This window comes from Blennius ocellaris (assembly GCF_963422515.1).
Source record: "Blennius ocellaris genome assembly, chromosome: 7".
Lineage (NCBI taxonomy): Eukaryota > Metazoa > Chordata > Actinopteri > Blenniiformes > Blenniidae > Blennius > Blennius ocellaris.
This window is the reverse complement of record NC_137656.1, coordinates 16,605,345-16,619,900: the sequence shown is the minus strand read 5'-3', so window position 1 is coordinate 16,619,900 and position 14,556 is coordinate 16,605,345. Positions and strand designations below refer to the sequence as shown.

Genomic DNA, 14,556 nt, shown 5'->3' with positions numbered 1-14,556 from the left:
GTAATAAACCGTGTCCCCTAACTACGGTTTGGAGTTATAAACTGGCTGTGCAAAGTTGATAAACTAATAAGAATACCATCAACAAACACAAGAGTGTCCGAATGTCTCAAACCAAATAGAAATAAAGCTGGATTAAACTTGAGAGCTGTTTCCTACAACAGTCTAGCAGAGCTTCTGCTTGGAATAACAAGAAAACAGTATCTCAAAAATTCAGAAAAACAGAGCCCTTGTTTTCATTTTTTCAGAAAACAGTATCTCATTAATTCAGAAAAACAGAGTCGATTTTTAATTTTAGAGTCGATTTTTTTTTTCATGTGAATGCAATACTTTCCATATCAATACGAGTAACTTCTTATCAAAAGAGTCTGAGTGAAGACAGACTGTAAAAGTGGATTAAATTGAATCCAACTCTCATTTTCAACTTTTTAAAGTTTGGTCTCCGTCCATCAAAAGGGTTTCTACTCAGATAAATTCAACTTTAAATGTGCAGCATGACTGACCAGGCCAAGGTATGTTTTGTTAGTTTGATTTGTTGGCAAACTCCACACAATCAGAAACAAACGAAACAAACAAACAAACAAAAAAAGAAGATAATTAAACTCGTTTTTTCCGTTTTCTGGTTATTGAACAAAATTCGAAAAAAACGGAAGTTAACGATGGGCGGGGCTTCATCGCCTCTTTTGTTTCTGATTGGTTCACGTTTGCCTGAAACTTTCACAGTAAAACTCTACATTTACACAACATACCACTGCAGCCTCCAGTCTGTGTTGTCACGACTGGAAATATCAAGTTTCGTTATATATCAATGCGATACACACATGCTCGCCCTGCACTGGGTTATGTTTCCACATGGACTCCTGATTAACCCCATAACTCCTGCCATTTGAGTAAAATTGCATAGTTGGGGGAAAAAACCCCAAACAAAACAAAACAAAAAAAAAGAACTCTCAGAAATGTACAAGTTCTCCAAAATATTCAAGTAACAGTACTGTGAGTAATTGTATTTAGTTACTTCCAGCCTGGAAAGTAAGATGGATCCACACATGTGTGCAGGTGCAACCTACAAGACTGTTGTCTGTTGTTTGTGTGTGTTGGTATGATTAGATTCTCACCTCAAGCAGAGCAGCCGCCAGCAGCTGTGGAAGTTGTGACCTATTATTCTGCAACTGTGGTCCACAGTTATGTCCTCACTTGTCTTCTCTCTGTGTGAATATCCCGCAGAGCTTCACATGTGAGGGTTCAACGCTGCCGTCCTGTGTCTTTCTTTCTCCCTCTGTTTGTTTGTGTGTATTCATGTGTGTGCCCGGGTGAGGTTCCATTGTTAGTATAAGGTCATAACAATATGATATGTCTGTCCCCCACAATGCACTGCTCCTGGCACAGCCAAATGGCATGCCCCAGTTTAAACACACTTCTACATGAGGTACATAAACACACACTCACACAGGGCAGGCAATGATCAGTGAACACAAGTCGCTCGCACGACAGCAGACATGACTGAGCCACCAAGGAGCCTTTTTTACCTTCCTATCATCTATTTATGGACAGGTAAATGATCTCAATTCATCCTACATGCTTTACTGTATCGTCTGTTTTTCATCAGTTGGATAAATAACTAATATTGGTTCTAATGACAGCTTTTCAGAGGGAGATTTTCTTTAATCATCTGTCATATTTGAGTTGTCAGTGACAAATGAATACTAAAGCACCTTACTACTAAGACTTGGAATACAGAACCGAGCCGACATTATTCATGTATTATTGCAGCAAAATTAATAATCAATAGAATTGTGAAGTCTATGCAACATGCCCTCTGTCTTTAGGAGTACAGATTATGTATTGTGACAGTCTTTAACCGGGAAGCAGCCATTTGGAACGCCATCTCACAGTGATGTTAATTGCATAACAAATTGAATTATGAACACGTAAAGCATGTGAGTATCCTCATGGAGCATATTTCAAATTGCTATTTTTGTCCAGTTTCAGTGCTACAGCTATATTGGGAGAACAAAAACTCTGTTGTTTATTGTCATTCCTATTTTGCTGCAAAGCAGACAATCTGGGGATGAGCTAAAAAGACTGTTTAATTCCATAAGGAGAGACGGAGATTTGTTTATTCAAGCTTTTAGAGAAAGATGCTGACATTCTGAAGTATTTCTATACATATCCTTTCATTTTTTTAATTGATTTATATGGCAGAACAGAAGGATTTATGGATTATTTTGGTCTTGGAGAAATAGTATGCCCAGAGATATATTTACAGTTGGCGGAAGGGGGAACAGATCATAGAAGATTCCAAACCCTCTGACCAAGACTTACTCCTGTTTGGTATGTCATCTTGATTGTTTGCGTCAGGCGGTGTCGATGGTGACGGGCTGGCATCTCTGGCCCCTCCAGTCCACCTGTCAGGTGAGAAACTTGGCTGGACCCTGCTGGTCTGCGTGGTGAGCGACTTCAGGAGAGGACGGCTCGAGGTCAGTTGGAGCTCGGCGTCCGAGGGCCACATATCTAGCGCACCGTACAGCATCGCTGCGACCAGGAGACACAGGGGTCACAACGCCGTGGCTACGATCACAGTGGCCACCAGAGACTGGCCGTCGTACAGCTGCTCTGTGGGCCACAAACGCCGCTCAAAAGTAAAGAGGCGGCAGCACACCGCCTCGTTAGGTAAAGCGGATCACCTTCAACTCAGTGTCATCAGTAGTTACTGTACATGTCAAGTTGGATTCTTGTCTTTTCAGATGACTATGAAGAGATTTTCAATGCAGATGAGGATGTGGCAGGTAAAATTCACTTGTTTGGACATCATTAAAACCCACATTGAGATTAATACATTTACTTCATGTGGATCTCCAGACATTACTGTGTGGACAAACACGGTGGTTATACTGTCTATGAGGCTTCTTCTCATAAAAACGATCACCTTCAATACTTTGATGACCATTTACATTGTTATCAAATGGTGAGTTTGTATAACTGCATTAAGCACAGACGATCCTAATTTTTATTTTTATGATTGCAGAGAATGTTAAGATGAATATCGTTTATGTATTTCAATTTTCAGACTGAAGAAGAGCTCGATTCTGAAGCACAAAGTGACCTTGAAAAGAAAATCCAGACCGGAGGAATCTTTTTATGACTAAAGCCTCCACAGAGTATTTCTACTCAAGACGCATCTTGCCAACTTTATATCTTACAGATGGGTTCATGAGAAGACTGTCAAATGAATGTGAAAATGTCCAGTATACACAGTACACTGTAATCTTGCAGATCTGAAGTGGCGCCTTTTTCAGTCCAACGTCACACAGGTGCTGCCGACAGTGACAGTTGGAAGGAGCTTGTGTTTGTGAGGCCAAACCTGCTATCTGATCAACTCCTAACCTCAGACAGATGGTTTAATGCTCTTGTGTGAAGGTGTGTGTACAGTGCTATTCAGGTTTAATGAACTTCTAAAAAGAATTTAAGTGGGAAGTCTTCAGTTTAGTTTTTTACAAGTGTAAATCTGTAAAATATGAAAGGAACATGAAGTGAGCTTGAACCGTTTAAACTTTATTGCTTTTTTTAAATAAAACACTGACACAGTTTGTTTCCTCATTTTTTTCTTGGTTTTCTTTTTTTTAACGCCTCGAGTAACACATAGACGTAGCAACATAGCACCACTAGGTGGCAGTACAATCACATCTGACATTTTATTAAATTATCCAACAGCAAGAATATGGAGCTTAACTTCCTCTACAGGACACTATGTTCATAAATAAGTTAAGTATTTCAACATCGACCAGTCACTCTTCACCAAACTTACACTCACACATGATGCAAAGAATCATGAAGCCAGAAACTGAGATCAAGATCGCCGATCAAAACTATTCCGAGTATAATCGTACAGAATATTACATTTTAACAATAGGCTCATAGTCATCAGGGTTGAAATTTCTGTGGGTATCAAATTCCCACAACATGATGCTGAAGCAGAAATCCCAGCACACAGTGTGGTGAAATTATTTCTCGGTATTCACAGAGTTTTGTCTCCAGCATCCTAAATGTGACAGGAGCAGCTTTGTCTGTTCAGGCAGAGAAAGAAAGAGAGAGAGAAAAAAAGAAGAAATTTACAGTAGCAAGTTTTAAGCCTTTTCAGAAACTCCGAGAAGGAAAATGGTGCTGGTTTGGTGTCAACTTGTCATTTCATTTGTACATAAAAACAGTCTTTGGCTCAAATGATACCATCCAAACCTACCCAAATACTAAGTACAATACATTGAGTAGAAAACACGAGCCAGTATAGTCACAGCGACAAATTGGCAAAGAGGTGTGAGTACCTCTAATAGGAGTCAGACGAAATAAAAACACATTCAGACGTGTCACCGGCCAATATAAAAACACTGCAGCACTCCCGCAGACCCACACACACGGTTTAAGTCAGGACTGACAGAAAGCAACAAATTCATATCGTAACAAAACTGGACTGATGGCATTTGCTGTGACAATATTCACAATACATTCAACAGAACTGCTCACATTAACTCAAAATGAGTCGCAGACTCAAATCGCCTGCTGGAAGAACGATGCATTTTTGATTAAAAAAAAAACCCAAAACTGAGGCTCCAAGTATTTCATTCACTGTAAAAGATTAGAAAACCAAATGACTGATCCCTAAAACTTAGGTCACTAGAGATTTCTGTGAAATGACAGCAAGTGAAAACAAAAACACTGATGTGGACTTGTGAAGAAAAAAATAAAGTGCTTTTGGTAAAAACAAACATCCTCTGTCTGAGGTATTAAAAACAAAACAAAAAAAATCACATCAAATGGCACAAAAATTAAGTCTACATAATTACACTGTGCACTGAAGACAAATTGAACTATTTACAGTTGATTCACCCGCACAGAAGCATTTGTGTCATTGTCGGTTGCGCTCTATCTATAGGATGAAGACGAACTGAAGCTCGTCTCTTTTGCTGCGTTTTCCCACCTCCAGACGGGTTCTTCTGCCTGGTGGGATGCAGGTCTGTCCATGCAGTCTGTCCTGCATGGACCACCCCTCAAAAGTCAGTGCTAAGCAAAGAAGAAAAAAAAAAAAACAGCTCCCAAAACTGTCTTTCTAGTGCACGTTCACGAAAAGACCCCCTCTTACATAAAAGCAACCCTCAAAGCACACAAGAGGAGCAGAGCAAGCAGTTTGATGGGTTGAATATCGGAGTGTAAGGTGGAGGTGGCCGAGCCACGGGGGTAGATCCTCCACCTGTCTCGGTGAGGGTGAAGGCTCTCCATGTCTTTCTGTGCGCTGAACGCCGCCACGGTGAAGTTGGCGTCCCCGGTGGTCAGGAGATCAAACACGCAGGAGTGAAAGTAAATGTCTTGTACCTCCAGCTGGTCCCTGCAGCGCTCCTTTGCCCCCTCCACGCCGAAAACCCGCGCGGCCCCGTAGGGGGACGTTTGCGTCTGTGAGGAGTAGCCGGGCCGACGCAGCTGCTGCAGCTGCTGCAGGCCGAGCGCCGGAGGGGAGAGGGGCAGGGGCAGGTGCCCCGCCTGGTCAATGCGCTCGCCGCTGGGACACCCGTTCAGACAGAGCTGCAGGTCCTGGGTGGCGTCGTAGGCTTGGGCCAGCTCCTCGGGGATGCGCACCGCCAGCGTCAAGTAGCGGCCCAGCTGGCGAACGATTACGGTGACGCCGATGTAGCCCGCGTGCAGCTCCACGTGGTGCCCCGGGCTGCGCTCGGAGATCCACAGAGCCCGCACCTTCCCCATTGTGCCTTCTGCACCCGCAGGAGTGTGGATGGGGTCGCCGCTGCTCACGGTTCCGTCGTCAAAGGCTGCAGGGAGGTCGTCCGTAACGGCCTGGTAGACCCTCTGGTCTGTACAACCCGCATAAGGCTTGAAGATGATAGTGACCTATTAAAAAAAAAAAAGAGAGAGAGAGAGAGAGAGAGACAGTTAGGTGTCTGTCTGGGGCTTATCACTTTAGTTTAACTGCGTCATTATGCATTTATGATATGCAGCTTTACCTTTGTAGCAGCTAATGACTGACAGAGGTTTTATCAGTGGTGTAAAGTTTACAGTGGCTTCTCTGACTGACAATGTAAGAACTCAATTCTTTCTAGCCGCAAGCTATGCTACAAATACAACTTTATATGACGAGACGGATCTGAAGTCAACTGGCAATTGAGTTTACTGAGGGAAGATTATTTGACAATGAATTACATTGGTTCAGCAAAACTGCTAAATGTTTGAGGGTTTTAGCCTCCAGTGAGACCATTTGTGACTTTTCTGATATGACGGTTGAATATCTTCAGTCCTTTGTCACCTGGCTGATCAACAGACGCCGTGAGATACTAGAAACATTGAAATGATCTCTCGTTAAGATTGTATATACAAAGCATATTAAGCAGCTCATTGTGAAAACAACTGGCAGAAGAATCAGAATTGAATCGTTTCCAAAAACGGTTTACTTGATGCACGGAACTTAATTGCTGATTAAATCTAGTGTTAATGTTTGTTTATTCAAATAGGTATTCAAACCCACCCCAAAAAAATTCTTTGGTTGCACTCAAATATGAACATTTAACCAATAAACAGGTTTTTGACTCATCGCATGACATTTGAGAAATGACTTAATGACTTTTTAACAAGTTGTAATTTGACACAGCTATGCAAACATGCTGACACATGAACACACACAGACACGCGCACACACACACACACACACACACACACACACACACACACACACACACACACACACACACACACACACACACACACACACACACACACACACACACACACACACACACACACACACACACACACACACACACACACACACACACACACACACACACACACACACACACAGGGTTCCAGTGGTGACTGGAAGCTGTGGTGGATGCAGGGTGTGGTGTGAGCATTACAGTTAGCACTAGCATCACAGTTCCGGTGAATGGCTGCTTTGTTCACATGACAGCCGTGAGGAATGAGGCCTGGCAGGCCATTAAGCCTGGAGGGCTGTTAATGTGTATGCATGCATTTGTGTGTGTGTGTGTATGTCCGCGTGAGAGAATCTGTGTGAGTCCCTAATAATCGTGACTAATAACTTGCCCCACCTCTGACACAAGGTCAAACCTTATGCTCCACTGTGCAGCAACCCCAGTATTTGCTTAATGTGTGTGGGTGTTTCTGCCTGCATGTGCATGACTAAGTGTATGCATGGGTGTGTGTGTGTGTGCTTTAATAATTAAAGCTATCGACTAAGCTGGAGAGGGCAGATCATCGGGGGAAACATCAACATTGCTTCTTTAACGCCACAAAGATCACCTTGTGTGGCTCCTTGTCCATTTGGTGTTTTGTATAGACGTGCAAGTTTGTGTGTCTTTTTTTTCTGTTGTGCGGGAACCTTTAACACACACACACACTGCGCTGCAAGTTGGCAGCAAGGAGTGCCACTCGTGAACTTGCGACAAGCACACCCGCACATGTGCGCACAAACATACACATAAGTAAACAGTGGGTCCATTCACACATTTCATTCCATGTTGTTAGAGGTCAGGCTCCATGCAGCCATTAACCAAGTTAGGTTTCCAACACTGCTTCAGTCACGAGAGACGGTCACAAGATTGCGACCGTTTGCTTCACACCTGTGAGTCTCTGGGTGTGAGAGAGTCACAGAAAGAGACTGAATAAAGCAGAGCAGGAAGAACAAGGGTGTTTTCCAGTCTTGCATTGATAAGATTTCTACTCTTGACACACAGAAAAGCAACTCGGAACACACAGAAACAAACCAGATTACACCAGCTGCTCTCACTTAGGAGGCTCTTACAGCCTTAATAACAGCAAATTAGACCTCAAAAGCCCAGTTCTCACCTTATTGGTTGCTGTAGCGCTGGAGCCAGGGACCACTGGAACATTAGTGACCTGCACTGACAGATAGTCATTATCAATAAGAGGCCAAGCCCCTTCCACCTTACAAGTCTGGAAACTGTCCTTAAACGTCCTCAGGTGCGGGTCCCCAAAGAGGCCGCAGAACAGGTACGCAGGCCGAGAGTGGCTGTGGGAGTGTGTGTGGGAGTGTGTGTGTGTGTGTGAGTGGGTGTGAGCGTGCTGGGTGCGGCTGTGGTAGTTGCACGGCTCGATTTGGATCTCCGGATGCGTGGAGGAGGTGGGCCCGTCCCGGGAGCAGTTCCTCTGGCTCATGAGGTCCGAGATTCCCAGCACGGCCGAGTGGAACACCAGGTTTCCCCGACAGGACTTGGCTGTCCTCTGGGTGCAGGCCGAGTACGCGCGCAACGCTTTGCAAAACTCGGTGTGAAAGCCATCCACGGCCGGGGTCAGGTGGGAGGTCAGGGAGACGAAGTCGGTGGTGCACTTCTGGATGCGACACTGTGGGGCGGCCACTTGGCACTGACCTGGAGAGAAGACACAAGACTCAGACATCTGCCGGGAAGCGACACGATTGCGAAAATAAAACCGTGAAAACAGCTACAAAGAAAGATGCTATTGATGATATTCAAAGTATGAACTATCTTATCGCGGGTTACGGAGCGGCGAAGGCTTTGATCTTAAAACGCATGACAGAAGAGGCCCGTTACACTGTGACCTTATAAAACTAGAAAGAGAATCAGCTGCTGATTGAAATTCTTGATCAATCAGCGCCGCTCCTGTGTGAGTGTAATAAAACTCAAGTGTAATAAACCAAAGAGCAGCTACAGAAAAAAAAAAAAAAAACATGAAGCACATTTTCCCCCTCAAGTGAGATAACAACGCCTGTATAGCCAAGCAGCACATAACAGGACTGGATTATTTACAAGGGAATTGAGACGCTGCAGGTGTGATGCACATACAAACATCTCAAACCCCTTTAGACGACCGTTTGACATCAGTAATCCCGCCCGTAGCTTGGAACTTTTTGGCAAATTACAACAATGCCAGAGGGAAACTGGCTCTTTGAATTGGTCGAGTTAAGTGACATTTCTGTATATTTATCGATATCAGCCGCTGAACAGAACATTTCTACACAAGGAAAATATTGAGAAATATTTCAAGACTTAAGGTGTCGTTTCTTCCTTTGTGATTATTCAAGGCAGTCCTAAAACACTTATAGAGCATTCACCTAAAAAGTCATCTTAAAGTAAAAGTTTAAAACAGAGCAAATGTAGATTATGGATGAGAACATCCTCCAAATGGAATATGCAGTATTTTTCTCATCATTTCAATTACTGTGGATGGACTGGTTTCATGTGCTCAGACGACTGAATACATACAGTGCCACCAGATTAGTTTTTTCTATCATATTTTTTTCCTATGAAAAAGATCCAATCATGTAAACTTGTTGGTTTAACTATGATTACTTCCTGAATAAAGAGTTAAACCTTGCGCCTTGATAATACCAGATTAAAAACCTCATCCCTTTAACAATTCAAAGGACATGAATACATCCTGGACTGTTTATTACTCCTAAAATTAAATCCATGAGCAAAGACATAAACCTTTGTACTCATATAGGTCAACTACTGTCGCCTATTGTGGCAGCCCACTGTTCCTCTCAGACAAGATTCACTAGTGTGACCAGTATATGGATTAAAAAGAATTAAAAGTATGCCCGTATTGCATTCTACAGGCATAAAGTCAAAGAGAGGGTTAAAGTATTGGAGAAAGCATCAAGGACGGCCTATTTGTTCAGTATCACATGTAATTGTTGCTGCTACACTGCTTGTGTTGTTTTTCTTTTCGAGCTGGATACCGTCTTTGCGTGTGACACAATAATAAATCGAAATCAAATTGTATTCGCCCCGACTATGTGAAGCTTGTAACAGTGCAACCTGCTGATACACAAAGGTCAGAAGGGTGCTGATTAAATGTATGAACTTGTGTAGCTTTTGCAAAGGACACACATGATTAAACAAGGTAACTAACTTGGAATTTCAATCAGCAGACTGATTATTCTGTCATTGTACACAAATCAAGAAAAAAGATTATCCCATTTAAAAATCCCTCTTATGGTTGATGTCATTGTGCATTTCTGAAGACAACTGGGGTCAAACCAGCCCAAAGCGTACATCACCAGAGAGAGCGAGCGAGAGAGAGAGAAAAAGAGAGAGAGAGAGAGAGAGAGAGAGGACAGAGAGTCAGAGTGAGATTAGAGACCAGACCTAATGCATCAGTCACAGCGTGCTCCTATTAGATTAGGCCAGAAACAGAGAGGCTCTGCAGTGCAACACACACACACACACACACACACACACACACACACACACACACACACACACACACACACACACACACACACACACACACACACACACACACACACACACACACACACACACACACACACACACACACACACACACACACACACACACACACACACACACACACACACACACACACACACACACACACACACACACACACAGATCTTCAGATGGTGGTATGATCTCCTAATGGCCAAAGCAAAAGCAGAAAGTGCATGGATTCTTTACAGAAAACAGATTCACTCAATGTGAAGGAGCCACATAACAACCATAAGTAAGTTGCGACTGAATAATTACCACCCCCCCCCCCCCCCCCCCCCACACACACACACACACACAGAAGTATAAGAGCACATTCCAGCTTTTCTTTGCAGATTTGCTTTTTTTTTGGGGGGGGGGGGGGGGGGGGGCAGAGCTGGTTGCTACCATTTGGGGGCAGTACTGCTCTGATTTTTTTTTTTTTTTTTTTAAATCAGGGTGTAGGGTACAATCCCCCACTCACACCAGGATTCAAAATCTCTCTCTTGTCTGTTAAATACTGACACCAGTCCACAGTGACACACACACACACACACACACACACACACACACACACACACACACACACACACACACACACACACACACACACACACACACACACACACACACACACACACACACACACACACACACACACACACACACTAGAGTACTGAGGACACATTGTGTCTTTGATACGCACACCAACCACCTCTTTCTCCTCCTATCTGGCCCGCACTGCCGAAGAACGGCTCCCAATTCAATCAGAGTGACTTTATTCCCTTTCAGAAGGTATCAGGATCATGAGTTGTCCCCCAAAAAACAAACAAAAAGTACTTTTTTCCACTAACATTCAATCAGTAAGTTGATGTGAAATGAAGAAAACTAAACTTGAAAAAGAATGACTCGAGTTCAAACCTCCTATACAAAACTTTAAACCATAGTAGCTTCTGCAGATTACACCAGCTCCTCTTGTGTTTTTCTTCAGTTGACTTCACACTAGTCCCTGCATGAATAAATAAAGCAAATTGGGGATTTTCATATGATTATTGACGCTCTGGATATTATCATGTTCAGTATTAAAGCTTGTGTTCCATATTTCTGTTCTACAAGGCTTCCCATGATCTCCCTTTTGTGAAATCATCTTCTTAAACCTCGTTCTAAAGTATTCATAGGTGTACTTAAAAAAAAACGAAAATCCAATCTATGCATTTAAATAAGCAATTTCCACTAAGTCGAGCCTCTGTGATGAATACTGAATTGACTGGAAGGTACTGTTCGGAAAGAGAATAAAGAACTCCACATGTGAGCAACTAACTACCGTGTTTGACAAATTCAGAGGTGGGCTTGTATCAGTCACTGAGGTAAACCTCTGATCGACACGGTAGGGGTCTCAGTGCTTCCAAGTCCTGCATTAAGCTTCTTGTTTTCACTTGCAACCGACTTCATCATCTCCTGGGCTTGATTTCGTCTTTTGTCTTAAACCCCCCCATCTGTTGTCAGATGTTCTTTACAGCTCCAATCACCTGCCTCCATCAGCATGCTTCTGTTTTCAGCCGGTGGCCATCGCGGCCTGATTTCCCCGACCTACCGTCCTCATCGTCCCGAGGCAGCGTCTCTACCATCAGACAGAGGTCAAAGGACCCCCCCTCCTCCTTCTAGCGATTCTTTGTCTCCCAATCTTGCTGCCCCCAACTTCTTTGATCTCTGGAGATCAGAAAACAGATCTACTGGGATCATCTCCTGGCTCAGGGAATGGCCTGTGAAGTGCTTATTGATCACACTGTTGTGTGCACTCTCTCACATGCAGAGCTCCTATCACACAAACAGCCTCCCAAAGCTTAGAGATACAAAGCTTTACAGGACCTCACTACAGCATCCACTCACCACGAGATGCTGCGAACAATACTCAACATTCCACACACTCCTTCCTGCCCCCCCTCCAAATAAAACAGCCACATGGAAGCAGACAGCTGCAGCTCACAAGCAAAATACACCTGAAACACCTACAAACATGCGCAAGTTTTAACAAATGAAACATTGTGTTTTGGCGCACCAGACTAAATAATACACATTCTTTCCAGGTGACGCACACGCAGTAATGTGCCAAGAGCGTCTTTAATGTGAAGCGGGTCTCTCTTGTTACCACCAAATTGTATGCAGAGGCGGTTTGGTCCCGCTGCCTGAGCTGTGTTAAACTAATTACTGGAGGTGTGACTGCTCAACAGACAGCCTGTTAAAGCTGCTGACCCCCTGCACACACAGAAACACGCACAGACAACAGAAGAAGAAGAAGAAAAAAGAAAGAGTCCATCATTTCACTTTCACCAAAAGCAACACAACAAGCTTGCAATGTGGGAAAACAGCTATAAAGAATAGTTGCCATTTATACTATTGTAAAAAAAAAAAAAAAAAAAAGTCCTTGCAGGCATACTGATATTTATTACTCAGTTAACAGCCTGTTTGTTTATCTTTTAGCCAACAATTATCTTAAGATTAGAGGCTTTTTGATAATGAATGCCAAATGATAAAATATCCACAAGGAGGAATTTATTTACTTTTGTTCCCCGTTATATATTCATCAGAATTTAATCTGATGAATATATAACCCAACGATTTTTGCCATCCTGCCTTGCACGAGCATATACTGGAGGTTTGAACACATTTAAACTTTTTTGGATTAGGTAAAAAAAGAAGAAGCAGTCTGTCGTTTCCTGTAGATTGCACGGAATAAATGTGCCGTTTATGCGCAGGAGAAGTAGTCGCCTTCTCCTCTCTCCTCTTCCCCTCCTCCATGAGCCATTAATGGGCAGACAGGAGAATGACGGCCCAGGAGAGAGGAGGAGAAACTCGATCCGTGCTCAGACTGCTGCACTGCCGCTTTAGAGAGAGCCATTGTCAGGCAGCACTGGGCCCCAAGCACGGGGATCAGTCCAAAGACTACAAAGCGCCGAATTAAAAGGAAAAAAAAAACTTAGCAAAAGTCCCCGAGATCATCACCCAAGTGCACGAGACTACACTGCAAAAAAAAAAAAAAAAGTGTTGCTAGTTGGTGGAATGGAGCGCGAACAATTGATTGCAAAAAAAAAAAGTGTGTCGGGATGACAGGTCAGTGTCGGGAGGAGTTGCGGTGGGTTTACTACCTCGGCGAGCTCCGCAGCAGAGAGCGACGATCAGCAGCAGCAGTGGCCGGAAGCGGCGCACCAGAGACGCGGAGGCGAGGCGCTCAGCCCCGCGGCAACAGCATCCGGCTCTCCCCATCCCCGTCCATGCAGGGCCAGGAGGGGAGAGTGGCCAGACCTCCAGAGGGCGAGGAGGGGTGGTGTCCAGGCCAGGCCTCCTCACTCCTCCTCCTCCCCCCTTCTTCCTCACTCTTCTCTCCTTCCTCTGGCTCTCGGGTGCGCAGGGGCATTAAAACACAGCTGCTCCGCGGAATGCAGGGCGGAGGGGGTTGGAAAGCACACAAAAAAAGAAAAAGTAAGTAAGAAAGAAAGGAGGAAAAACAAAAACTAAGAGCAAAAATAAAAATAAAAAAAGTCACTTTGACGACACTTTAACTTTCTTTCCTCTGGATAAATCCACAGCTCCACGTGATTTAGGAGCGCTCGCTCAGCTGTCGGACTTTTGCCTGGATTGTGCTCGCGCTCCTCTCTTTCGTCCCTCGCTCAATCACATCTCTCTCTCTCTCTCTCTCTCTCTCTCTCTCTCTCCCTCTCTCGCTCACTCCCTTCTCCTCCACCACTCCCCCTCTTTCACTTTCTCCACCTCCTCCTCTCCCCTTCGACAAATCAATAGAGAATCAACCAAACGCTGCTGGCGGAAAACCCGCCTACTGAGAGAGAGAGAGAGAGAGAGAGAGAGAGAGAGAGAGGGAGAGAGAGAGAGGGAGCGGGAGAGGTAATACGAGTTGTAAAACGTTGTTGCGATGCCATTAAATCACTGTTTATATAGAATAGCACGGTGTTGAAATTGTCTTTGGAAGCAGTGACAAATAAATTAGTCTCTACTATAATTCATTTCCCGCTTTTTCCATGTTTATAAAACAAAACAAATATAGCATATTCTCTTTTTCCTTTATGCAGAGCATTTATAATGCAACATTAAGATGAATCTGTTCACCTGAACAGCACAAAAACAAATTTATCTTCCCAAGAAGAAAGTTGGGACTAAATTACAGTCTGTATCAGCTGTTATTGTGAAATCCATTCCGAGAAAGATCAATCTTGCTCTACAGACAGCATGACATAACCTGTCACAAACCTGTTTGTTGAGGGAAATAAATAAGAAT

General features: G+C 43.8%; 1 protein-coding gene and 1 long non-coding RNA gene across 2 annotated transcripts; one reads left to right on the top strand and one right to left on the bottom strand.

Moving 5' to 3' along the window:
• The first annotated feature begins 1,452 nt into the window (after nucleotides 1–1,452).
• LOC308132034 lies at nucleotides 1,453–3,388 on the top strand. Its single transcript, XR_013936675.1, has 5 exons — nucleotides 1,453–1,548; nucleotides 2,356–2,667; nucleotides 2,742–2,783; nucleotides 2,857–2,962; nucleotides 3,065–3,388. It is a non-coding gene; the product is annotated as an uncharacterized lncRNA (long non-coding RNA).
• A 140-nt stretch (nucleotides 3,389–3,528) lies between these two features.
• rgmb (repulsive guidance molecule BMP co-receptor b) lies at nucleotides 3,529–13,926 on the bottom strand. The gene is made up of 3 exons (XM_080498973.1): nucleotides 13,412–13,926; nucleotides 7,858–8,399; nucleotides 3,529–5,889 (listed from the first exon to the last, which is right to left on the bottom strand). The coding sequence occupies exons 1-3, from the start codon at nucleotides 13,527–13,529 to the stop codon at nucleotides 5,128–5,130; spliced, it is 1,422 nt and encodes a 473-aa protein (XP_080355099.1). The 5' UTR covers nucleotides 13,530–13,926; the 3' UTR covers nucleotides 3,529–5,127.
• Between the last annotated feature and the right edge of the window lie 630 nt (nucleotides 13,927–14,556).

Coding starts and splice junctions, on each gene's coding strand:
- rgmb (XM_080498973.1), bottom strand. CDS start 13,529: ATGGGGAGAGCCGGATGCTGTTGCCGCGGGGCTGAGCGCCTCGCCTCC. Junction 8,400..13,411: donor CTGCTGCGGAGCTCGCCGAG/GTAGTAAACCCA, acceptor TCTTCTCTCCAG/GTCAGTGCCAAGTGGCCGCC. Junction 5,890..7,857: donor GCGCTACAGCAACCAATAAG/GTGAGAACTGGG, acceptor TTTTTTTAATAG/GTCACTATCATCTTCAAGCC.